At 43.7% G+C, this 25,180-nt stretch overlaps 2 protein-coding genes across 5 annotated transcripts; one reads left to right on the top strand and one right to left on the bottom strand.

The window, feature by feature from the left end:
* The first annotated feature begins 544 nt into the window (after positions 1-544).
* On the top strand, positions 545-5,847 carry LOC142376789 (opioid growth factor receptor-like). The gene is made up of 8 exons (XM_075460358.1): positions 545-1,000; positions 1,500-1,562; positions 1,665-1,703; positions 1,780-1,831; positions 4,569-4,647; positions 4,728-4,794; positions 4,879-5,027; positions 5,117-5,847. Exons 1-8 carry the CDS (start codon positions 614-616, stop codon positions 5,415-5,417), a joined length of 1,137 nt encoding a protein of 378 aa, XP_075316473.1. The 5' UTR covers positions 545-613; the 3' UTR covers positions 5,418-5,847.
* Positions 5,848-6,117: 270 nt separating this feature from the next.
* Positions 6,118-25,023, bottom strand: dido1 (death inducer-obliterator 1). Of its 4 annotated transcripts, none has more exons than XM_075460354.1 (17): positions 24,920-25,023; positions 23,421-23,506; positions 22,678-22,792; positions 20,805-21,882; positions 20,184-20,613; positions 19,428-19,796; positions 17,595-17,814; positions 14,375-14,924; positions 14,106-14,265; positions 13,864-13,980; positions 13,550-13,711; positions 13,066-13,225; positions 12,409-12,949; positions 11,963-12,110; positions 11,746-11,835; positions 11,460-11,655; positions 6,118-10,413 (listed from the first exon to the last, which is right to left on the bottom strand). In XM_075460354.1, the coding sequence occupies exons 3-17, from the start codon at positions 22,790-22,792 to the stop codon at positions 6,680-6,682; spliced, it is 8,070 nt and encodes a 2,689-aa protein (XP_075316469.1). In that variant the 5' UTR covers positions 23,421-23,506; positions 24,920-25,023; the 3' UTR covers positions 6,118-6,679. The 4 variants fall into 4 exon arrangements, with proteins under 4 accessions (XP_075316469.1, XP_075316471.1, XP_075316470.1 ...); XM_075460356.1 differs by having other exon boundaries at positions 13,598-13,711; XM_075460355.1 differs by having other exon boundaries at positions 19,428-19,793.
* Positions 25,024-25,180: the final 157 nt, after the last annotated feature.

Raw genomic sequence — 25,180 nt, 5'->3', positions numbered from 1 at the left:
GGTATTTTCAAAATGCAGCTTTGCTGGACTCAAAATCCAGGATCTCCTACCCTACCTTTAATTTTACTAACACAAATGGCAAATAAAGTAAACTCACCGAAGCACCATCACCCGTGTTGGTGGACATGGCTGATCTGTCCAATGGAGCGTAACTTGATTGGCTGCCGTTGGATGAATTGAGACAGGGATCGATTGCTTCTCCCTGTTTACCCGGATGTTGAGTCTGGTTCTTTTTCCACTGAATTTTTTTTAGATGTTGAATTTTTTTAACACTGATTTTTGTTTGTAGAAATTGATCTTTTTTTTTACACTGTTGGTTTTTCAAATTCAAAGTCTGATTTTGATGCTGTAAAAATTCAATATTAGAAATTCGTATTCAAACTCTGATGGCACAGAAAAAAACTTCCACACCCTGCTGAAACAAAACACAGTGTGGGCTGATCATTACAATAAAAAGGCTCTTAAAGAAGCAGCCAATTAGGACACAACAGATGGTCCATTTGTGGGAGTTGTTAGTGCACAAAGTTTCGGTTTTCTGTAAAAGGAACTATAGAGAAAGCGAAACTAACTCCCAGCTTGCTCCTGCGTGTGGCTGGGTCGGTCAACACGCACAATGTTTATATTCAGAAAAGTTCAAACTGTTCTCGGGTGGTTTGGTCGAATCTGGTGCTACATTTACAGATGGGTTATAACATTTGGGTCTGTCAGTAGACTGCCGCTGCCGTGGCGAAAGGTAGGCGGAAATGAGCCGGAGAGAAGCTACGGGACTGAAGAGCCCGTCAGACGTTTTTCTTGCGATGTCGAAGGGCCTGTCCGTGAGGCTGCCGGTGAGACGGAGGCCCCAAGCTGCGTCCCGGAGATTAGATCTGAAGTAAACAATGACTGTCAAGTCGAGACCACGGATGAGTTTTACTGTTGTTATGATTCAACCTGGGAGACTGAGCCGAGTCAAGACATGAGCACATCCAGGAGGACCACTCGTTCTGCCGGCAGCAGATTCGTAAGTTCACCAAATGACGCTCGCTGCTTGGGCCCCCCCAGGTCCTGCAATGAAGGATTTCCCCTCATGCGTGTTCTGCAATCAGTCCCTGTTTGTCACCTCATGCTCCCGTGTGAAGAACTCTCTCATGTTCACCTTGTAATTCCACTAACAAGTGGAACAAACTGCCAGTGGAGATTAAACTTTCACCAAATGTAGACATTTTTAAATCCAGGTTAAAAACATTTCTGTTCTCATGTGTCTATGCATGAAATATCTTTTAACTTATCTAGACTTGTTGCTTGTTTTTAAATTCATTTAAATGATTTTATTTGTTTCTCTTAATATTCTTTTATGTATTTTTAATGCTTTTTCCACTCCCTGCTGCAATGCTTTTATTTTATGTAAAGCATTTTGAATTGTTTGTACATGAAATGTGCTATATAAATACATTTGATTTGATTTGATAACACGTCTTATTTATTTATTAATTGATTTTAGTGTGTTTTCTGTCCTCCAGTACAAGTTCAACAGATTTCAAAATGCTGCAAAGGACATGCAGAACTACAGGCATAACTACCCAGTAAGTCCGATACGAACACAAAGCGGCACTATCCCACTTCGAAGCATAAGTCCCATTGTTTTTTTAATGTTTTTAAATGTTTTTATTTATGTTTCCCCACAGAACAAAAGCAGGGTGCAAAGATGGGGAGGGCAAACATTTGTAAGTATGCTAACTATTGATTTAAAAAAAAACAACAACATATAGTCTAAGGGAAATTCTCTCCTGTTTTGAACAGGACATGCCCAATCTGAGCTTCTACATCGGAGAGACATGCTCTTTACCAGACGGTAGGCCTGCTGCCAGCACACAGTGGGGTGTCCGTGACAGTAATTGCTATATGCAAAAGGGACACGGGTTACTGAAACTCTACACTCTGACTTCTTTTGTTCGACACTCTTATTGACATTCAGCTATAAGCTTTACAACCCCACCTCCTTAAAGGTTGGGACTCTTTGAATTGTAACAAATATAAATAGAATGCAATGATTTGCAAAAAAAAAAGTCAGTGTTTTATTCACAATTTAACACAGAAAACGCATCAAGTGTTGAAAGTGAAACATTTTACTGTAAATTTGATGACAGCAACGCATCTGTAGAATGTTGGGACTGGACCATGTTTCCCCCGGCGCAGCAAGGGTAGAAAGGTCCGGACTCCTGTGTTCCAGAGTCAGTTTTTAATGCAGTCCCACCCGAGGGTGTGAAGGTCAGAAGTGTCCAGTATTGATTTTTGGCCTTGCACAAGACTCCTGATTCTTGAAATCTTTTGATGATAGGATGTACTGTGGGAATGGATGGAATACTCAAAGTCTTAGGAAGTCTTTAGGAACATCGTGCTGAATTTGCTTCACAATTTGTAGACATACGGTAGTGTTCTGCCATTGGCTGAGTCTCTGCTCATTTCTGCTTCTGATACTCTTCCTCTCTATAAGGTGCTCTTTTTTCAGTGCTCAACCATGTTACTGACCTCCTGCTAATGAACCTAATTAGCTGCAAAATATTCCTCCAGCTGTTTCTTTTGGTACCATTTCTTTTTCCAGACTTTTGCTGCCCCTGTTCCAACTTTTTTGGGACATGTTTCTTACATCGATTTCAACATGAGCTCGTGTTTTTCATGATATATAGTGAAACGTGTCACTTTCAACATTTGATATGTTTTCTATGTTCTATTGTGGATCAGATAATGGTTTATGGGGTCTGCAAATCATTGTATTTTGTTTTTATTTATATTTTATAGTGTCCCAACTCATTTGGAAATTGGGGTCATAGTAAATCTATTCATTAATACAGACAGTATTTTTTATTTATTTATTGTAAAGCAGAAAATCTGATGATTTTTTTTACCCATGCTGATCAGATATAACATTATGACCACCAACCTTCCCCTTAACCCCCAAAACAACCCCGACTCAGCAAGGCATGGACTCCATTAGACCTCTGAACATATGCTGTGGTATCTGGCTCTAAAGGCTCTAGCATGGTTGCTGCGTCCGCTCGCGCGAGCGGTGTAGATGACGTCAAGAGTTCGTGCCCGCCATAGGACCCTATATAGTGGCGCAAGTCGTTGCGCGCCAGTAGGTGCAATTTTCTCCGTCACAGAGGTGGCGCTGCTACGTGAAGGTTACCTCTACTCTACAACCACGAAAGTGGAGAAGAAAACAATGCCGCTGTCAAGAGCAGGAATACTGTAATTAATGATACTGCTGCAGTTTTCGGATCATTTTAATTTTCTAATTCAGTTAAAAGAGGTAAAGGTTTGAAGCCCCCGGCATCAACAGAGTCTCTGCCCTCTTCTTTGCCTTCACGTATCTGTCCCGTAGCTTCTTCCACGCATTCTTACAGAACTCTCCCTCTTTCCCCAAAGTTCTGCCCATCTCTGTGCACCAGTTTTGGGAGTTTACGTGCTCCCTGTGCTGTTTCACTGCAGTTTCGTACAGCTGCCTGTACAAACGCACCTCCTCACTGAGCCTGGTCTCACAACAGTCCATCCGGTTCGTTGTGCTCGGCGCCGCCAAGTAACAAAAATCGACTGGTGCACGACAACGCGCTGCGCCGTCTTTTCAAGGGAAGCGCCAGGCCTGAAACGTCATTTTGACGTCACGGTGCGACACCGCCGTGACAGACGCGGCAACCATGCTACCGCCTTAAGCCAGCAGAGGCAGATCCTTTAAGTCTTGTAGCTTATGGGGTGTGGCCTCCATGGATTGGATTTGTTTGTCCAGCACATCCCACAGATGCTGACTTGAACTGAGATCCTTAAAAGTTGGAGTCCAAGTCAACGCCTCAAACTTTTCATGGACAATGTTTGCAGTGTAACGGGACACTTTATACTGTTGTAAAGAGGCTGCTGACATCAGGTAACACCATTTCCAGGTGTAGAAATTAGAAGTAGAATTTACTTAAATGGCAGAAACCCAAGGTATCCGTGGCGAACATTGCTTAAAGTCTGCAGGCATGCTTTCTTCCCATAATGCATGGTGGTAGTATGTCTTAACCAGGTAATAAATGCACAGATATCCAACGCCATCCACATAATGTAAATGAAAAAGACAGCATGGGCACCCTGACCAATCTGCGGCCACATAGCCCCATATGCAACAACCCGAGCGCTGAACCAACATGAACCTTTTGAGGAATTTGAGCTAGATTAGGTCTTCTATTTGATTGGACGACACGCGCGACCTTGTCCTTGCTCCCCACATTCAGCACCTAGCTTTGGTTACCCATGACCCTGCTGCCGGTTCACAGGTTTTACTTCCTCTGTCCACTTTTGATAGGCCCTGACCTCTGCCGACCAGGAACATCCCACGGCAGCCACTAGTGCAGACCCTATAACCCAGCTGTCAAACCATTACAGTAGGGCCCTGGTCAGAGTCGCTATAAAATCTTACGTTTACCCGTTTTGCTCCCAACACAGCAACTCAGTGCAATCAGTGTTTTTCACTTCATCTGTCAGTGGTCACAATGTTGCGGCCGATCTTGTGTACATGAAATCATTTATTGTTGGTGACTTGCGTTTGTTATTAGGTGTCCACATATCCGTTTTCCACGAACAATGGCGTGGAAATTACGACGCACTGGAAAGTGTTCACACTTTCATTCAGTGGTAAGCTACTCTCCGATCACACGTAAAATAAAATCTCCAGTTACAATTTCTAATTTGTTTTTTTTTTTTTATTGTCAAAGGCTGTTTCCACTGCAAGAGCCAGGGATGAACTATGAAGCCAGTACACTGACACAGGAGGAAATCGAGGTAACCTGTTAAAGATAGTGAGTTAACGTTTTCAGTGAAACCCAACTTGAGAAAATTCCGACAGGATTTCTCCATTTCCTTCAGGCATTCATCAAAAATGACATCGCAAAGAAGAATCTGCTGGAGTCATACAAACTCATGCTGGACTTCTACGGTATTGAGATGTACGACGAGGAGACAGGGGCAGTGCAAAGAGCAAAGAACTGGAAAGAGAGGTTTGATAACCTTAACAGGTGAGCCATCTGTACATTTTAAGAAAGCATTCACTAAAAGTAACAAAATCCTTTAAATATATTTTTTTCTGTATTTTGTGGTTTGGCAGCCGCACGCACAACAACCTGCGCATCACCCGCATACTGAAGTGCCTGGGAACCCTGGGTTACCGTCACTACCAAGCCCCTCTGGTCCACTTCTTCCTGAGAGAGACTCTCGTCAACGGAGAGCTTCCACTTGTTAAAGACAGCGTCCTCAACTACTTTGTGTTCGCCGTGCTCGATAAGAAAAAGCGCAGGGAACTCATCGAGTTTGCTTTTTTGAACTACAATCCTAAAGAGGAGTTTGTGTGGTGCCCAAAGAAAATCCAAACGTTGTGGGCGAGGCCTCATGCACCCCAACATTATTAATGCTAAAAGCAAAATGCTTGTCAACTCGAGTTCCACTCTGGAGTGTTTGTTTGTGTTGACAGTGAAGCCCATGCTGAGACACGAAGGAGGCAGCCAAAGCACCGCACAATAAATTGATGACAGTAGGATTCTAGTTTATACAAATGTTCTGAAATATTGCTGGTAACTTGATACTTTCATTTCATCATTTCATTTCAAATGATCTAATGTCATTTGATAAGTTTCTACATTGGTTTATTGTGTTGAATGAAACGAGTATTTACGAGTATTTATAGACTTTATGACGTTGTGCTGTTATTCAAATTGTATTGCTTCACTTGAACTGGTCTTCTGTAATCTTAACTGGGTGAATATGTTTTCCATGAAAGTGGAAGCTCCCGTTATCGTGTGGCTAACTGGAGCAAATAAAGCACTGACCGTTGCTAATCAACTACTGTGATTATTTCACTGGAAATGTTTGATCCCATACTTAAAGGGATAGTTCGCCTCTTTTGACATGAAGCTGTATTGTATGAGGCAAACTATCCCTTTAATGTTCAATTTTCAAAAATTCAAATTCAATTGCTTTCTGTTGGAGAACTGTCCTTCATTTTAGATCCTTCACTTTTATCGAAGCAGTAGCGATATCACTTGTTAACCCGATTTATCCGACTCGAAACAGCCAAAATAGCATCAAAGTAACAACAAAAGCAAACACGGATTTCACTGAACTGGTTTAATTGGTTGAGCTGAGACAAAATCTGGACATTTCATTAATATGAACTATTTATGGGATGTAAATAGTAGAAGCCTTTTCATTCAAAGTTGTGTCTCAACGGTGTCGTCTTAACCTTCACTTTATCCATCTCAGATATATGGCTTTTATTTTCTCCATTTAGAAAAAGTATGATTAAAAACATCAGTATATATACAAATATGTTCATATTTACATATTGGAAATGCTGTGTTCATTAGTTACATTATTTTTTTTTTTAAAAAGGCTTCAACAAGAGAATGGTACATGTAAGAGGACTCAGCAGCCTACTTATTATGCACATTGGACACAAGCAACTTAGGTGGTCTTTTTCTGTGTTCAAAGGTAATAAAACAAACGTAGAAACCTTAAAGTGACAAAAAATATAAACATTTTCAATTTCTTTTTTTTCCTAACAGGAACACAAATGAAAATCTAACGAAATACTGCTCATCTACATTTACAGTGACGTTTGACTGGTTACAGATTTAAGAGTGAAAATCCTCGTGTGATGTCCACAAAATTAACACTAGGAAGCTTTTTTGTCATTTTCTGAAGTTTTAACTTTCTCCTTGGATGTATCGTGTTTACTGTCCTTTTTCTCCTCTTTCTTTTCTCTACTTCTGCTCTGATCTCTGTCTTTGTCACGATCTCTCTCCCTCTCCTTACCCCTGTCCCTCTCCTTATCTCTCTCCCTCTCCTTACCCCTGTCCCTCTCCTTATCTTTGTCCCTCTCCCTCTCCCTGTCCTTTTCTCTGTCCCTGTCCCTATCCCTCTCCTTTTCCCTATCCCTCTCCTTTTCCCTGTCCTTTTCTCTGTCCCTGTCCTTTTCTCTGTCCCTCTCCTTTTCTCTGTCCCTCTCCTTTTCTCTGTCCCTCTCCTTTTCCCTGTCCTTATCCCTGTCCCTGTCCCTTTCTCTTTCCCTATCTTTATCCCTGTCTCTTTCTCTCTCCCTATCTCTTTCCCTATCTCGGTCTCTGTCCTTGCCCCGGTCTTTGCCACGGTCACGGTCTCTGTCTCTGCTTCTGCTTCTGGATCTGTCTCGTCTACTTTCTCTGTCTCGCTCTCGTTCTCTGTCACGGTTTCTTGTCCTGTCACGGTCGTAGTCTTTCCGCTCAGTGTCCCTAGGTCTGTCTCTGTCCCTTTCCCTGTCTCTCTCTCGGTCTCGCCTCTTGTCAGAGTCTTGGTCCTTGTGTCGCTCTCCCTCCGCCTCCCTTTGCTTCTCGCTGTCCCTCCCTCTGCTGCGCTCTCTTTCTCGACCACGCTCCTGATCCCGCTCTCTTTCTCTGCCTCTGTCCCACTCGTGCTCTCGGCTCCAGCGCTTTCCCATCCCTCTGTCCCATGATGGCCTGCCACCATGAGGGGCTTCCTTCTCCCTTTCCCTCCGTCGGTCCTCAGATGGCTCTCTCTGTCTCTCCTCCGAGGACTGTAAGGAGCCAGTAACAAGTTCTCTGTTTATTCCTTCAAAGCGGCTAAAACGTTCAATGCCGCGAGGATCTGGCTCCTCATGGGTGGTGCTGCTCCTTCTCCTCATTTCAGGAGAATGGTGGCGCCATAGGTCTTCCCTGTGAAGTTCTGGGCTGTGGGCTCCATGGCGACTTGAGGGACCGAGGGGTCCTTCTATCGGAGTTGGCAGCAAAGGCCCGCCGTGGCGAACAGGTCTGTGCTCATCTGAGTGCCAATCAAAGCGGTACCGTTCTGATCCAGCAAAAGGTTGAGAAGAGTGGGGCCTATTTTCCTGAGCCGGGGAACCTCTGAGCTCATCAAAAGACCCTCGGTGCGGTGGTGAAGAAGATAATCTGGAACTCCCATAAGGGTTTTGTGGCTTGAACAGCAGTCCACTCATCTCCCCACCGGGAGGCGGACCTCTTCTGTCCTCATACTGGTTAGGAGCCCGGTAAGCTGGGCCAGGTGGAGGGCCCTGATTGTCTTTGAAAATATGCAGAGCGTTTGGGTTCTGGTCCATATTTGGCTTGAACGAGTTACTGGGAGTGTCTTTGTTATACTGTTGGTCACCGTACTGAGACGGTGGGGGACCCCTAGGCCCTGGGAAGAGGGATGGCGGTGGGAGCCTGTTATCAAAGTGACTGGGTGGTGGTGCAGCAAAAGGTGGAGGAGGAGCTCTACTTGCAGGGAAATTAAAAGGAGGTGGAGGACCAGCAAATCTTGGTGGAGGTAAACTGTTCTGTCCATCAAAAGAAGGTAGTGGGTGCAGGCCTGGGGGGGGGCCTTGCTGTCCAATGTGCTGAGGGTTAACGGAGTGATCAAAAATTTGTGGAGGAGGGCCTCTCTGAGCAATTGGAGGGAATGGCAGGTGTGGTCCTCTGGGTGGCATGATGTTCTGTGGTGGTGGTCTGTGAGGTGGCTGCTGCGGGGGCGGCTGGGCGCTTGGCCACTGGTTCTGGTAGGAAGGGTATGTGGACGTAGGCGGACCATATTGCTGACTGCTGTCTCCTTGTATGTGGGGAGGACCACGCACAGGGGGAGGAACATGGATGGGTGGAAGTGGCCCCTGGATAGGGGGGGGGCCTGACGTCGGCGGTCCCTGCATGGGCGGCAGCATAGACACATGTGGAGGCCTCATTATCAGGTTCTGCCCCTGCATAGAATGGGGTGCGGGGAAGTTGGACTGTTGGGGGATGTCAGCTGTAGGTCTGTACTCATCATCAAAGCTTGGCCCCGACATGTGATGCAGCACATGACGGGACTGAGTGTCAGCTATTGAGCTCTGAGTGAGTACTGGGATTGTAGAAGTTATTGTGGATGTGTCTGCAGACTCTCTATAATAGCTTGAAGTTGGTGCATCTTGGCTATTCTCCTCATACTCCGAGTCCTCGTTCGCTTTTAAAATACTTGCAGCATTTGGCCAAAGACTGTACTTGTCCATCTCCGTTTCAGCCATGACTGGCTCCTCTTCCTCAGTTTTCACTTCTTTTTCATCCATGTAGTTGACATCCATATCAGGTTCTACCTCCTCCCCTAATAAAGGAATTGACACCTCTTCTGTGTCTGACTGCAGGAAGGGTAGTGTCTTACTTTTCACTTCCTCTTGAGGTGGTGATGCCTCGGGACCTTGCAAGGAATCGGCAAGTTCAGCCGTAATAGGTTGCTCTGGCTCTTGCGCCACAGGCTGCATGGGAGGAACAGAATCAGTTGACTGAGCAGATGTCTCCTCCTTCTCCTCCTCTGCTTCGTCGGACGGTTTATTTCCACTCGTAGCCTGGCGAGGGTCCCTGCTCTGCCTGGGATCTCTCTTCTGGTTGATCGAGGGAGTAGCTGATGAAGACTTCACTAGTTCTTCAACTTTTTTGCCAAGATGAAGTAGCTGACTACTGGCCAAGAGCGATTTAGGAGGCTGGGTTGCAAGTGTATTTGGAAGTGCCAACGAAGTACCAGACGTCCCTGTGGATGACGTTTGCTGTTCTGCCTGTTTTTGCAACGCTTGCTCTCCAATCCTCTTAAGGTTCTCAAGAATCTTTTGTGGATTGGGTATACTTTCTGCTGTAGGTTTAGCTTGGCCCGGGACTAAAGTTTTGACCTCTTCAAAAATAGAGTCATCCTCGGGGTCATACGCCACATCATCGGTTTCACTTGCTACCACCTCAGACGGCTTGGAGACCTCACGTTTGACAACAACCTCCACAGGCTTCTTGGGCACGTTATAGCCTCTACTCGGATCATACTCCTCTTCTGGGTCATATGGTCGGTCGTCTTCATCCTCCTCGACTGGTTTATCCTTAGAATTTTGCGCATACTGCCGCACAATAGGGTCAATTATTGTGGAAGGTACAGGGAGCTCCCCCGATTGATCAGATGGAGAATTGGAAGCATCTGAGTCATGTTTTTTCTTCCTGAAGAGAGTGTTGAGGATGGTCTGAAGAGGAGTGGCGGATCCACCAGAGGTAACAGCCGAACTGGATGTGGATGGAGAATCCTTGCCAGTGGACGTGGATGCAGATGGAGCTTTAACAGACGATAAGAGAGAAAGAACAGCAGAGGCTGCTGTGGTGCTGCTGGGGGTCTCAGAAGAGCTGGAAGGAGGTGACCCTGGGGGGGTTGTGCTGAAGGGGATCTCAAGATTCTGTTTTGTGCTCCTTTCTGCTCTAACTGAAGGAGACGCTTTTGGTAGTCCAGTTTCATCTGCATCTTTGGTTTGAGTCTTGGAGCGTTTCTCCTCCGCTTCTAACGGAGCACCGGCACGTTTTTTGTCCTTCTGGCAGATCAGCAGCCCCAGGAGGAGGTTGGGACGAGCTGGTTCAAGCCCTGTGACATACAAGACAGGAAGATAATAAAGCACTTACACACGAAAGTGACTAAAGTCGACGGCCATTTTCTTTCAATTTAACAAAAACAGCATGATGAAGGTACAAATATTCATAACTTATAGAAGAAAGAAAGATTGGGATGAGAGCTTAAATATGTTTCCATGAGTAAGACAGAAAGAAATGAGGCTTTGCCAGCTTTAATACTTATATTCTTTGATGGAACTGCCAGATGGCTTGATGGCATCCAAGCAAGAAGTCAGCATTTTGTTACACCAGATGAATTTTCTGTGCAGGTTTGTGATGGTGATAAAAAGAAATTCGCTAATCTAGAGTCGGATATAACCAATACCTCAACTGATTCAAATAAAGTTGGTATAGCTTCTGTCACACTGTTTCTGTTTGGTTAGCAATTAGCAATTGCTGTCTGCATTAGCAATCAATTTACAGATATCTGACCAATTTTTTTTTTTCAAAAGCCACTTCACTTCTCAAGAGAAAACCAAAGTATCTCATAATCTGAGGCACAATAAGAGGAAAAAAAAGATCACCTGATATTATTTTGCAATATGGTCGTCCTGTCCATTTGGCACAGCCGTATTTGTGATACTGTCCATCACTGGTGTTAAATATTAAATATGTTAAATATAAAATGGCAAATTTTGCATATGATGTTCTCAATGTTTACACTGAGCCAAGTCTTAAGAAACAACAGGCTGAGACTGGCTTGAAAGGGCACCAACCTGCGACGCAGACGTCTTTTATTTGAAATGTGTGATACAGAATCAAATACACAGAAGAGAACACAGGAGCTGTTACATGAACACTAAACCTTCCAGGGAAGTCTCATCAAGGAGTGTTAGCACCCCCTACAGTTAAACACCCATAAACAAGCTCTCATTCCAATCTGAGCATCAAGGACACCAAATATACTCACCACATGTACAGAGACATGAAAAAAGCTGTTTGACAAGAAAACATATCTAATCACAAATAAACACTCAAGTGACCACACAGGCCCATTTGTGCCCACCCCTAATTGCTTACCTGGCCCATCAAATGGTAACAGTTTGGAGGGTAAAGGGTCCTTTGAGCCCAGTGGGATGAGATAGAGATCTTTGATGCGGCGGTTGTTGTTAGCCACCACACCAAATCTTTTCCTGCTGCTGAAGTAAGAGAAGAGGGAGACGTATGCGACCTCCTCTTCCTCTGTTGCTGGGTGGAAACGGATCAGACACAACTCCTGGGAATAAAAGAAAAAAGAAAGTGTAAAGTAATACAAGGTTTTAAACTTAAAAAAAAAAACTGCTCTCAAAGCTCATCTCTTACAAACCTTGGAGAGTGAAGTTTTCAGCTTTCCAACATAGTCCCACACAGTACTGGGAGATATCCGTCCTCCGATGTGAATGGTGTCAGGCAAATCCTGCAACCATGAGGATAACAAGGCCTATAGTTAAGTGTTGACCAATAACCTTAAGCACTTTTTATGAATGAAGATTTAAAAATTAAAAAAAAAAAAAAAAAAGGCATTCGTTCCTTTGTAAAATTACCTCTTTCAGGTGTTCAAAGGATCCTGAGACCAGGTAAGCTTTGGTCACAAACTTGGCTACTGACTGCATGTTGACAAACCCTTTCCATATCTTTTCTTGACCATGGAGGAAGATTGCCGTTTCTCCCTCAAGAGGAGGATCAGATGCACTGTAAAAACCAAAACCATCTTCCTTTTAGATGGGTCCGACACTTCTTTACGTGAAATTAAACATCAAAAACTAAAAGCTAGTTCAAATCCCTCTTTAAAAATAACACAAGATGTGTGTCATCAGATTGTTTTTCCATCAACACTATTTTTTTATTTAAAAGATGTTCTTTTATAATAATACTATGAAAAAAAACAGCAAACCAAGTATTTTGGTAAAACACTAATAATTGTGCAAAACGAATTTTAGGGAGGTACTTGGCATTGGCAAACATGAGAGAGCTTGATGAGATATAGCACCTCGTTTTTGAAGATTTGGGCAAAACCACGGACGACGGCGGAGCCGGAGGCATCGGCAGAGGCATCGGCAGAGGCATTGGCAGAGGCGCTTTAGCTGCGGCCTCTGCTGGAACACTGACGGGAGCTGGGAGCGGCTCTGCTGCGACGCCGATGGGTTTATCTGGAGCTGCTTGGGCGACATTCATACTGGAGGTGAGCCTGGCCATGCGAGGGTCTCTGCGGGTGATGCTGACCGAAGAGACGGCGGGGGCGACGGGCAGAGGGGTCTGAACTGGAGGGGCCATCTTGTTGAGGTCCTCCTGATAGACCTGCGGTTGGGATTCTGGAAGAGCTGGCTCTACGGTGGGCTGGTAGGACAGAGGGACCGGGTGCTGATACATTGAGGGATCTGGGTGCTGGTAGGCTGTGGGGCCCTGTGCTTGACTGACAGGAGCAATATCCCCCGACCTGGAAGAAAGTGATTCTTGTCTAGGTGGCTTCATATCAGGCTTCTTGGCGAGTCTGGCTTTTTTGGCTGCAGGCTCCTCTTCTGTCCTTAGTCCTACAGGGCAAGATTACAAAAGAACAAAACAATGATGAATTCATTTTCAATAGAAAAAAAACCCAAACATGTTCAATCCACCTGCAGGGTCAAGCCAGCCTTTTTTTTTTGTTTACCGGTGCATATCTTGCAGTTGAGGTCAAACAAATGAGTTCTGTGTTCTGAAGTGGTGTCTTTGAGCATGCTACTGAAAATGTCTGCCAAGCCACTGCTGCTCCCGTCAGTGGCAGAGGACTGAGCTGAAGTCGAAGGAGTGAAGCAAGACTCATCTTGCTCCTAGGGACACACATAAGAGGATACAGGTCAAACCTTGCCTAAACTGCAAGTGATGACAAACAATTCCACATTAATATTATGTGCATCCCCAAAGAAAGAAAGAAAGAATAAGAAAGAAAGAAAGACAGAATAAGAAAGAAAGAAAAAAAAGAATTAATAAGAAAAAAAGAAAGAAAGAAAGAAAGAAAGAAAGAAAGAAAAAGAAAAAAAGAAGAAAGAAAGAAAGAAAGAAAGAAAGAAAGATTTGCAAGTTTTGGCAGATTGTGCCCAAGCTTAATGCAAAGTGAAAAGAAGGTAGGAAAGGAGCAGCTTGCCACCACTTACTGAAGCAGAAGCAATGCGAGAAGCCGAAGTGGTGGCAGAAATACATACATCTGCATCAGATGATGGTGGAGCGTCCTCCATGTCGATACTGTGGGAGCCAGAGTCATGCCTGCTTCCCAGTTTGGAATGCCCTGAATGGCCCCTGGAACTGGGAGACTGACCCTGCAGATAAAACCATGTAATGTTTATGACGTTATGTAAGCTGTTTAATTAAACAAAGCACGCCATGAAATGATTAGGAATCCAAAACGGGCATTCTGTGACTCTCAGGTTAAGGTGCAGCTGGCATTTGGTCAAAAGGAAGAAACTTTTACCTCAGAAGCTTCAGGCTTCCTCCACTCTGACATTTCTTTGGAAAGCAACTCTTCAGCGCTTAGTCTCACCAGTCTGAAGGGACTAATCTCAGCACCTATCACCCTGTAGAACAAGCCCTGAGACAAAAACACAGCATGTCCCAAAATTTATCACAAATCCCAAAACCAAAGCTTAGACATCTTCACATGAGCCATTTTCTTTGCACTCAACAGATATTCTATGCCCACACATGACGACTCACTTTGTTTTTAGGATCTTTGAGGTTGAACATGAGAGTCCTGTATTTATTCTTGTACTTGCTGTCAGTGCTCAGGCAGAGGTTAAACATTTCCTTCTCAATGGCAACTGCAAGCCGTCCCACCTCGCTTTCTGTCATTTTCAAATCATCGCTGTCACTAACCCTGGTCAAGGAAGATACAACATTTTTTGTTTAGACCCATTTATGCAAAATATCAAACTTTAAACATGAAAAAAAAGGAAAGAAAATGCTGAACTCTGCGAGCGACTCACCTCTTAAAGAGGATGTCTGTGAGTGAGCGGCGGATGTTCTGTCTCATCTGGTTGTTGGGCGGAGGCCGCATGGGGGAACTAGGGGGCGCTGAAACTGGTGCATGTGAATGTCTGGAAGATGAAGAGTGGCTGGAGGGAGCTGAGGACGCTGAAGATGATGATGATGATGGGACTCTTGAGGATGAGGACTGACTTTGGGAACTAGAATCCTTTTGCTGGGGCTGTTTCTTAGGAATGGTGAAGTTGGACTTGGTGACCCTCAGCGCCCCTGTGACGTGAATCGGACCTCGAGGGTACGAAGACGGAGCAGGGGTGGGCAGCGGATGTGGTTTCTTGGACTTTGCTGCAGTTTTAGTCAGAGGTGTCAAGGGTTTCTTGGACATCTTTGAGCTGGCGGCCTGAAGGGGAGGCTTCTTGCCTTTGGAGGAAACCTTTGCCGCTTTATTTGACGGGGACTTTTTTCCTTTGCTTGGCGGTGTAGATGTCGCGGTGGACTTCTCGGGAGATGGGGCTGGATCCTTCTCGCTCTGCTTCTCTTCTTTAGGAGAAGCTGAAAATCAAGAACAAGATCCAACATTTTAAAACATGCCTTTTTTCCCCCCCTCATCGATGTGATGAGCAGTTTCGCAGCATTACGCTAAATGACAGTACATCCAGCTGATGGCAACTGCACACGAATGACTACAATGATGATCATTTTTGGATGCAACTTCCGGACTACCAAACTGCTGAAAAAACCCAACACCACAAAATACTGAAGGACAATGTTAAACCAAAGGGCATTTTAAAGTAATTATTAGTCAATTTATGGTAAAAACATGTTGAAATAAAAACAATGTTGACAACAGAGGAGATAAAAACAGACCCTCTTTATTTGTAGCAGTGGCAGCAGATACATTGTGCTGTTAATGCCAAATATTTCTGATCCCCCAAAAAATGAAAAATCTTATCTTAAAATTTGTGAGGTCATGATCCTTAAAACAGTTTACAGTTTCTCCTCATTTGACATCACGACTCTCCATCTAAATCTTCATTTCCAAACAGGAGATGAGCAACTGATTAGAGTGCTTGGACAAATTTGCTTGTTCAAGCTCCAACAGTGAATTTATTTGCAGCAATTACTGAAATGAAGACTACAGCTGGACATTTCCCCCACTTAAATGGTGCAAGATAAGCAGCTTATACCATTTATCCATTGGCTATTGTGTTGGGGCCACCAGTGTCTACAGCTTGGACAGAAGCCGATTAAAAGTTTAGACTCCAACTTGGGAATAGTTATAATCTACTCATAATTTAGTTGAATCCATGATCAGATCATTGGGTCATCCAGAGACACTATTAACAAACGATGAAAGCTCTGACCTCAAAAGCCACTTGGCCAAAGTCACATTCATACATCAATCATTTAAATCAGTTACGCAGTGATACAGTAATCACACATTTGGCTAATTCTTTCAACAGTCACATAAAACACAGAGATACAACTGCTGCCTGTCAAATGATCTGTTGGAGCTCTGCTGATCATATCAAGTGTGTTGTTACAGCTGCATTAGCATGAGGATTAACCCCACTGGAGACACTGTTCACCCACAGAATATATAATCCACAATCATTTGAGCAGAACAACAGAACCACAGCAACCAAAATCAACTGTTTTCATTGGACCACTAGTTGGCACACCGGTCAAACATATCAGCAATAGCAGGGCTTTAAAGGAGCTACTACTTTTCTCCAGTTAACACAACCATCAGTGGCCATGCTGGTCTCCTGATCTGACAGGACACATTCAAATAACATTAGCTCTTGCTATTCCTACCAGATCATGTCCTCTTATCTTCAGAGCATTTCACAAGGAAGAGCTGAGAGAACATACAACTGTCCACATCTCATAAATAAGCCCCTTAACATATGTATATATGTATATATAAAAAAAACATCAGGTGCAAAGTATATGGAAAAACTGTGAGGCTGGTCTTCCCCCATCTTCTTCATCTGTATGATCCTCAGTCATCAGCCTCCATCCCCTGCCGTGGCTTCCTGAACTGCACTGCGTCTTTCCACGTCAGGTCTTGGCAGGACTGGGTCCTCTCTGACCAGTGGCCCACCACCTCCTCTCCAGGCTCTCACGCGTCTCCGTAATGTGTGCAGATTAAACAGTTGTAAATGCTTGTTTTCAGCTGAACTGATGACATCCGACAGCAAGCCAACACTGCTCACATAATCAATCGAGGCATCCAAAAATTAGTTTGACACCTTTTATTTTAAAGCCAGTTTCTCACGGGGTAGTGATGCATCATTTTCAATATGAAAAAATGTGTATTTAAAAAAAAAAAAAAAAAAAACAGCTTGTAACCCAAGATATCGAGGGGAGAAAAGCCACAACAGCTGACATTATGAGCTCCATTTGAGTCATGTTCATAAATTCACATCAACTTGGAGGACTATTGAGACACCTACCTGCTGGAGAGGGAGGGAAGGACCTTTTTAGGATCAGCTGAAGAAGTGCAGAAACTTGCAGAGGCAAACGCAGCAAGTCAACTGAAAACTCGCTCAAAACAAACCCAATTCATTCATTAAATCCATTGATCTCTACTACTCCCTGAATTACCCTCCTTTATGTGTCCACACGTTGGTGTATAAGTTTTCATACACAGCCCTGTAACTTCTTATAAAGGGGTACCTGTAGTGATTTCTGAGGCTTGTGGTTATTTTATCAGTCCACAGTGTGGGCCTGATCCAGAAACGTTGCCGTTTCCTTTAAGATCAGCATCACTTTTCAGACTGAGTGTCTACAAATGAAAAAGTGCTGACTTCAATTTAGAACTCGGGCTATCGCAAACTGAAGTCTCAAATTTCAAGCTGAAATAAACCCTAAAGAAATAAGTTCCTGTGTCAAGCTTCTGGAGGCTCCACTGAGCCACCAAACACATTATTCAACTTTTGTTGTGTGTTGTTCTTCATCACTGAATACTTACCAGAGCAATGGCTGACACTTACCTGTTTCACAGCTGCCAACATTTCATTGAGTAACAAATTCTTTATATTATTAAAATCACAAGACCTCATCAATTAATTCTACCATACAGATCACTTCATCACGTTCTCTCGCAAATGTATGGGTCATTTTTAAATGATGTTAGCGTGACAAGAACCACATATATGATGGAAAAACAACAATGTGGTTTCAACAACAGCTGTAGACCTTCAAAGAGATACATACACTTTTTGTTTAACACTGTTGGTGATATGGGTGTAGTCTTTTCTGGTGTTACTGCAATGTAATTATGGTCGCTGGACCAGGAGGCAGTGGCCGGCGGGGGCGGGTGCTCCTCAGCATGCTCATCTTCGTCGTCCTCGTATGGATCGGGACTGTCATCGTCCTCGCTGTCCGACTCGTCCCGGGTATTCTTCTGTGCCCTCTTGCAGCTAGCGGCGCTCCTCTGGGTGGAGGAGAAGAGACAAATATGTTCAGACATGTTAGTAAGTCTGGAAGCAGTTTTGTTTTCATTAACACTACATAAAAAAATAAAACAAATACAGAAATATGCATTTGACTAAAACATAAAAGAAAGATTCCTTCTAAGAAATGGCGCCAAATGCCGACGCATTAGCTCTCTGGCATGCTCTTTCTTTTAAGCACTACGCACAATGTGAAAATCAGAAAATACAAAGCAAGTCAACGGCATTCCTGCAAACTCCCAAGTCTGGGACTAGTAGCCTACAGCATTGCTTTACCAGTCAACATCAGCGCCGCTATAAAGCTGGGTTACAGCTTCATGAAAGAAGCACAGCGTGGACAAAGATATTCATAGCGGGCACACTTTACATGTCCAGGGTTTGTTTACTTCAAGCACTCCCTTAAAGGGCCGGTGTTAAAAAGTGCATCTAAAAGTTTTATATCAGAGAGGTTTAACATAAAGCATGTTTTAAAAGTCTAAAGCAGCTGACGACTCACTTCGAATAGCAAAGTAAACTCGAGGTACCGACTTCTGAACGTAATCTTTACTGTTGCAGAGGCAAAACAGTATAAAGTTTGACAATAGAAACCAGCAGAGAACCAGGATTTCTTTTACAGCCTGTTCTATAACGGTTAAGCTTAAAGAAACCATTCCCTGTAGATTCTGTGAATGTATAAAATTAGGTTTAAATGGATACTCACTGAGTCAAATTCATTTAGATGCTAAGGCTTGTCACCAGACATCATTTCCGCAGTGTTTCATCTGGAATTATTTCTGCATAGAGTCACCAAATACCACCGCAATTTATCAACGGGGCTCGTCTGCATACAGTGTGCCTTTGTCCACTGCATAACCCAGTGGGAACGATAATATACTCTTTAAACCCTCAAAAGGTCAGATATATTGAAACCCGTTACCACCACAAAGGAAGAGGCATTCGTGCTGATAAATGTAGTTACTTTCCAAATCGGACGAAGCCACTTTCACACCCACCTCAGGCCTTGACTGGTAAGATATAAACGTGTTTTTTTTTTTTGTTTTTTTTTTAAATGTGGCCAGCCAAGTGACAGTTTTGTGTTGCAGAGAGAGGGGGGGTATCTGTTTGGACCAAATTTAGGTTAAATGTTCTTCATTAGACAGACACGTTAACTTAATCTGAGAGCTAAACATGGCAGCTGAAAGTCACTGTTCCAAGCAGTTCAGATTAACAGTAAAACTCTCAATAATTTCAATTATACCAACATTTACCTAATATGTACAGTGCAGCCAGGACAACAACAAAAAAAAAACTGGAATAGACAAATATTAAAAGTGAAACAACAACAAAAAAAACACTTCTGTGATCTCAGAGACAGGACAGTAAAGTACTAGCCTTCCACATTCATACCAAACTGATGTAGCCACTGGTGCCAGGCGAGAAAACACAAGTAAGTGACACATTCTAAGTTTTGTATCCATGGCACACAGCTGCTTGCCTTAAAAGGCTTTAGAGAGCTTTTAATTTTGCCACAAGTGAAATTCTAGCTGACCACTTCATAATTGTTAGGCATTTACACCCATTCTTTTAGGAAAGAATCTCAGGCAGTCCGTGTTACCTTTGCCGGGGACTTGATTTTCTGAGCCTTGGACTTGTCCTTCAGCTTGGGCTCTTTGACGTCGGTGATGGACTTCATGGCTGCGGCAGCGTGTCTCAGGATGCAGTCAGGTCCACAGTACACAGAGTCTGGCTGTGCGTCATTATCGCAACCAGGGCCAATACATTTGGGTAAGGAAGAGTCGTCCTCGGCCTTCGGCCCGGACTGGTCCTCTGGCACTTCCACCGTTGGTGTTGTATTCACCTCCACGATTGTTGCAACCCTCGGCTCTGTGTCTGCTGCTGCTTTCTGCTCTACTGTGGATGCTCCCTTTCTCTCCGCAGCGGCCTTCAGGTCTGCTTTAGGTTGAACTGGCTGCTGAGCTGCCTGCTAAGAGTCAGTGTGAAATAAAATTACTAACCAAATGACGGAAGATAAAAATAAGCATACCAAAGCAAAAATTCTATCTGATACACAAAGGACTTTTTTATTCAACTGATAACTAATCTCTGCTATTCTGCCCATTGCCATGCTCTTGATGTCTGTGTGCATATACAGATCATGTATTACAATGTCAGGAATAAAGCAGAAGAAGAAGAGTATGCATCATTTGGAGTTATAGTTATTTTTAAGCATAAAAATAGGCAATCTAATCTTTAATCGTGACTATGGCTCACTAATGTACTGGATGACCAGCAGAATATATTAGCAGCCTCAAACAGTTATTTAATGACTGGAAAGTGTTCACACTGACTGACATCAGGTGCAGGGACCTACCGGCTGAAAGATCTTGATCTTCTTCTTTCCGGTTGGGTTAGTGGCCTTCTCTATTCTGCCTTTGATACCCATGTCTTCTGCTCCCTTTTCTTCAGCCCCGCTCGCTGTGGAGAGCAGATGTGGTGCCACGGCCTGAATAGCTGAAGGACCCGAGTCTGCTCCAGCGGAGAAAGCTTTCTCAGCGGCTGTGGAGGAGCTCGCAGCACCAGAAACATTTACTAAAGCAGCAACACAGGCTTGGGCCCTCAATATCTCTGCACTTGTGGGGAGGATGGATGTGGCCGGCCTGACCAGCTGGTTTTTCTTGGCCGTGCAGTTAGGACAGATGTAGTCTTCCCCGTTTCTCTCCATGAGGCGCCCGCGAGCCTCAGTGATGCCCACGCAGTCCCCGTGGAACCACTCCTCGCAGCGGTCGCAGCAGATCATAAACCTAGCAGGCAAAGGACATAACGGTCACCGCCTTTCCTCAGACTTGCATACACCAGCTAAAGGAAGCTTACGTTTACTGTGTTTTAATGTGGAGAGGAAATTTGTAACAACAGTTGTGTCTATTAAGTTGAATATTAGCCGGCAGTGAGTATAGTAATCCCTCCCAATCCCACATTACTGAATGAAACGTACCGTTTATTGTGTTTCTGACGACAGATGCAGTACAGTGCATTGGGGTCGTAGCCTCCATCATCAGACTCAACTGATGATGAGGATGAGGAAGATGAGGACGAAGACATAGAAGAGTCATTATCTTCGTCATCCTCCATCTGAGGCATGCTCATCTTTCCAGCAGCTTGGGTGCCTTTGGGCTTTGTGTCCTTTCTAGCAGGAGCAGGGTTTTTGCTGGCAGGAGCAGGGGATTTCACAGGTGTAGTGTTCTTTTTAGCTGCCCTCATTTTATTGACATAAGTTCTTATTGGCCCACGTCTTCCTGCCATAGCTGCAGACTGGTCTGTGCTGTTCTCGTCGGATTCCATCTCAGTTTCGTCTTTGTCATTTTTCAATTCCGACACATCCATCTCCTCAATGGCCTCTTTTTGCTCAGGGTCCAGCACAGGCTGAGTCTGCGCCACTGTGAGGCTCCCTACAACTTCAGTACTGGGATCACTTTTCTCATCTTTTTTCTCCTCACTGTTATCCTGGGACTGATCCTTTTTGCCAGCATCTTTAGGGTCCTCCTCATTCTCAGAGCTGCCCTCATCCTTCACCGCTGCTCTGCCACCGCCTCTCGTCCTTCTCCCTCCTCGAGTTTTCTTTTGAGTCTGCCTTTTTGCGCCACTTCTCGTCTTCCTCTCAGGGGACTCGGCTTTGTCCTCTACAGCCTTGGAATCAGCACTGCCGTCAAAGCTGGCTTCAGAAGCAGTCTCTGCATCGGTTGGAGTTTGAGAAGGAGGATCTCCACTTTCCACACTGGGAGGAGCACTCCTCCTTGCCCCTCTTTTGGCAGTCAAGAGGAATTCTTCAAGTTTGTCAGTACGCTTGGGCTGTCTGCCACTACGCCGCACTGGACAGCGGTTTTCAGGGCTGTCGGTTGCTGCCTCCACTGGCATCTCTCTCTTAGCAACAGTGGACCGACGGAAACCCCAAGTCTTCTTTACCTCACTGTTGGCATTCACAGATTTATCTGGCTGCTCTAGCAACTCTTTGACCACATTCTCGCTTTCTGTTTGAAACCGTTGCTTCTGCTTGTTATCCTCTTCTCCTAACCCTGTAAACAAACAAACAATCATGACAGGCAATCACCAATGTGCACCATGGCAACACCGCCACAAAACTAGCTTCACTCAGCACATTTACATGACTCCAGAAAAAAAGAAAAAGAAAACATGCTTGTCAGACCATGAAATACATGCAAACATGCTAGTCCAACTCAAATCATATGAAATCAAAGCTAGACAAACAACAGATAATAATGATGGGATCCAGTTACTTCAGCATGCATCTACTAAACTTGATTCAAATCGGCTGAGGCACGTAACAAAGGATGTTAGAACACAGAAGAAGACGCATTGGATATTGTCCATCTTTTGATAAAACAGTCAAACTGTTTACTAAAATGACAGAGCTGTGGAATTGACTGGTCAACATGGTACCAATTTGCCGCCAGTTAAATAGTCAGTTGTTTGGGTCCGTAACGTAATATATTGACTGGAAGAAGGCCAATTCCAACAAGCTTAAGGGGGACATACCCCCACTTTGCGTCACAGAACCAAACATACATCAGAAAATAAATCAATTCCAATCCTGTAAATGCAACAGGGGACAAGGACACAAGTTCAATGAAATCACCAGACTCTAAACCAAAGCTCAACTCAACTGTGCATGTAAACGTACCAAATGTAAAAAAAAAAAGAAAAGGAAAGAAGGTGGCTGGTTCATTTTGCCACCACTCTTACCATACTTTTTTTTTTTAACCTTAATCTAAAATCAATTTAAAGATCACAGAAGTTGTGTCCAATATAACTAGAATACCACGAGGGAAATAAAAGCTCATTCAAGGTACCTTGAGAGCAGTTATCCAAACAGTTCTGGCTCTGCTCTGGCTCAGGAGCTAGAGAGAGCTCAGGGCTCACACTCTCCTCCATAGATGATGGAGTCACTACTTTCAAACTGAACATCTACAGTTAAGAGAAGAGCACAAGAGACCATCTATGAGTCATTCAGACACTGAAGGGGTTGCCAGACTTTAGCTGTCTTTAGACTTACTTGTACCCATTAAATTAACAAACCAAAGAGTTTTTTCAAATCCTACACGAATGGTTTGATCTAAGTATACATAAATATATGTGGCATTTTCAATTTAGTAGCTTATCAACTTCCCTACAGTTGCAATGAAGGGGAACAGATACAGTGACAGGAATGAGCTTAAAGGTAGTAAATATCACTTTAAATGATTAACTATGTAATGTCCTACAGTTGTTACATTCTGACAAATGAAATATGTTCAGAAACTGAGTTTTCATGTGCATATACAGATTATCTACAAAACAAAGAGAATAACATTGATTTGATCATTCAAATAATTATCAATTATTTGACAAAGTGTCCACAAGTCAAAGTTGACAATGAAAACTGGGACAGCATGGTCAGCATTAGAATGAATGACTGATATTATGAGGGGCACACATTATGCAGAAAATGCTTGTGTTGATAATTACAACAAATGAAAATTAAGGAATATATAAATCTTTTAAATTTTTACCCTATAGTACAATTATAAAGGGAATAAACAGCCACTGTCCATACCTGCAGCTCAGCAATGATAGGTAATAGGATGTCTCTTCAGACAAAAAGGCATCAAATCAGTTATCATCAGTTGAAGGTTAAAGGATCTGCAAAAACAAAACAAAACAAAACAGTGGGGGTAGATTCTGAGTAATCAGAGCCTCAAAAAGAAACAGGGATGCAACAGTGTGACAATGGCAAAAATAAATAAATAAATCACGTACATCTTGGTAAAATTGAATACATGCATGAATGGGATATGAAACAGTAACCCAACTAGTCTGAGCACTTACAAATGGAAGAAATAACTTAACATGAAAATAGAACTGTTTGCTACGCAAAGCACTGCGAAAAGTTGCACTGTTAACCCGTTTAAAGTACGTTACAGATATTTGGGGCTGGCTCACTTTAAAATACAAACACGATCGCGTGTACTCATATCTTGCCATAGGTCTTATTTACGTTTGCTTTCCTCGCGGCCCGCCCCGTCAACAACGGGAGAGATATCCGCCGATTGCCTGCAAGTGATCGAGTAAAATGCGGTCACGACACCGTGCCACGTGAATGGGGCAGCAACTGTGACCGAGAGAGGTGGGAGGGGCCCGCGGCAAAGATCCGATTTGGCTTAACAATGTGGATTGTTTTAAATTAATTCCACTTTGACACGCAGAGATTTTATTACGAGGCAAATACAGGGTGTCTAGGGTGGGCCTACGTAGGCCCAGCAGTGGCCGCGCGACACCCAAAGATGGAAGCTGCATATGGGCCTTGTTGCGCATGACATAAGAGTAATCTCCTACCAACAATATACGTCCTGAATACACGCATATCGACAAAAAAAACATACAAGTTTAGAAAGCCCGCCTTTATTCGAAGGTTAAGACAAGGCAATATAAATATTACGATAGTAACTAAAACCCCACTGTACTCCCGACACTGCCAACGGTGGCCGCAAAACAGTCCGCCAAACCACTTCACTATTTACCTTTAGGTTAAATAACACACAGACACTGTCACAGGTAGTTCTTGGTAACGAAGAGGAACACCCCGAAACTATTGCAATCTTAAACCTGCATTTAACACAAACATTTATATTTTGTTTCTGGTGGTCTGTCCTTAGTCTCGAACGTGGAACTGAGTGTTTCAAAACGTGCGCTTCCAACCAGCAAGCAAAGCTAACGCTGTTAGCCGCTAACGGCGCTCTTGACCCGATTACGTTAGCATTTAGGCAACCTTAAAAAAAAAAAAAAAAATACAACAAAAACCCAACAAAACACAAACAGTACGAAATGCTAGTTCCGTAGAGATTAACAATTATGATAGATGTTGAGAAATCAAATTACATTTTTAAAGCAGGTGTGCACAAGTAATGGGAAACGCTAAGCTAGGGGCATCACGTTCAACCTCAACTTCAATGCCTACATTGGTACAAACGTAACAGTTTTGGAAATAATGCGTCGCCTACACATAGTGGAAAGCTTAAATGCGACTTAAATATCAAATGCATTCATTCTACCCACCAACATTCTAGAAATACCGAAGATATGCCCTCGTTTTTTTCTTCGGTCAGTCCTCCATTTTCCATTCCCGTTGGATCAAACTGACTGCGGCAGATGGCTGACGGTTTACAGAACAGAAAACACTTCGTGCACACAGCGCCCCCAGTGGTCAGGAGGTGAATTCAGCTCAACAAGGAAATAGTGCTGGGGTTTCCGGGCTTGTGTCTGGCTGGCACATTGCCTATGCCGTATTTAAACAGTATATCTAAATTATTACTCGTT

The sequence above is a fragment of the Odontesthes bonariensis genome, chromosome 3 (assembly GCF_027942865.1).
Source record: "Odontesthes bonariensis isolate fOdoBon6 chromosome 3, fOdoBon6.hap1, whole genome shotgun sequence".
NCBI lineage: Eukaryota > Metazoa > Chordata > Actinopteri > Atheriniformes > Atherinopsidae > Odontesthes > Odontesthes bonariensis.
Note: the sequence above shows the minus strand (reverse complement) of the source record. Positions and strands in the feature narration are given on the sequence as shown.

Coding starts and splice junctions, on each gene's coding strand:
- LOC142376789 (XM_075460358.1), top strand. CDS start 614: ATGTTTATATTCAGAAAAGTTCAAACTGTTCTCGGGTGGTTTGGTCGA. Junction 1,563..1,664: donor ACTACAGGCATAACTACCCA/GTAAGTCCGATA, acceptor GTTTCCCCACAG/AACAAAAGCAGGGTGCAAAG. Junction 5,028..5,116: donor AGGTTTGATAACCTTAACAG/GTGAGCCATCTG, acceptor GTGGTTTGGCAG/CCGCACGCACAACAACCTGC.
- dido1 (XM_075460354.1), bottom strand. CDS start 22,792: ATGTTCAGTTTGAAAGTAGTGACTCCATCATCTATGGAGGAGAGTGTG. Junction 19,797..20,183: donor AGATCAAGATCTTTCAGCCG/GTAGGTCCCTGC, acceptor ACTGACTCTTAG/CAGGCAGCTCAGCAGCCAGT. Junction 12,111..12,408: donor CCCAAATCTTCAAAAACGAG/GTGCTATATCTC, acceptor TGGTTTTTACAG/TGCATCTGATCCTCCTCTTG.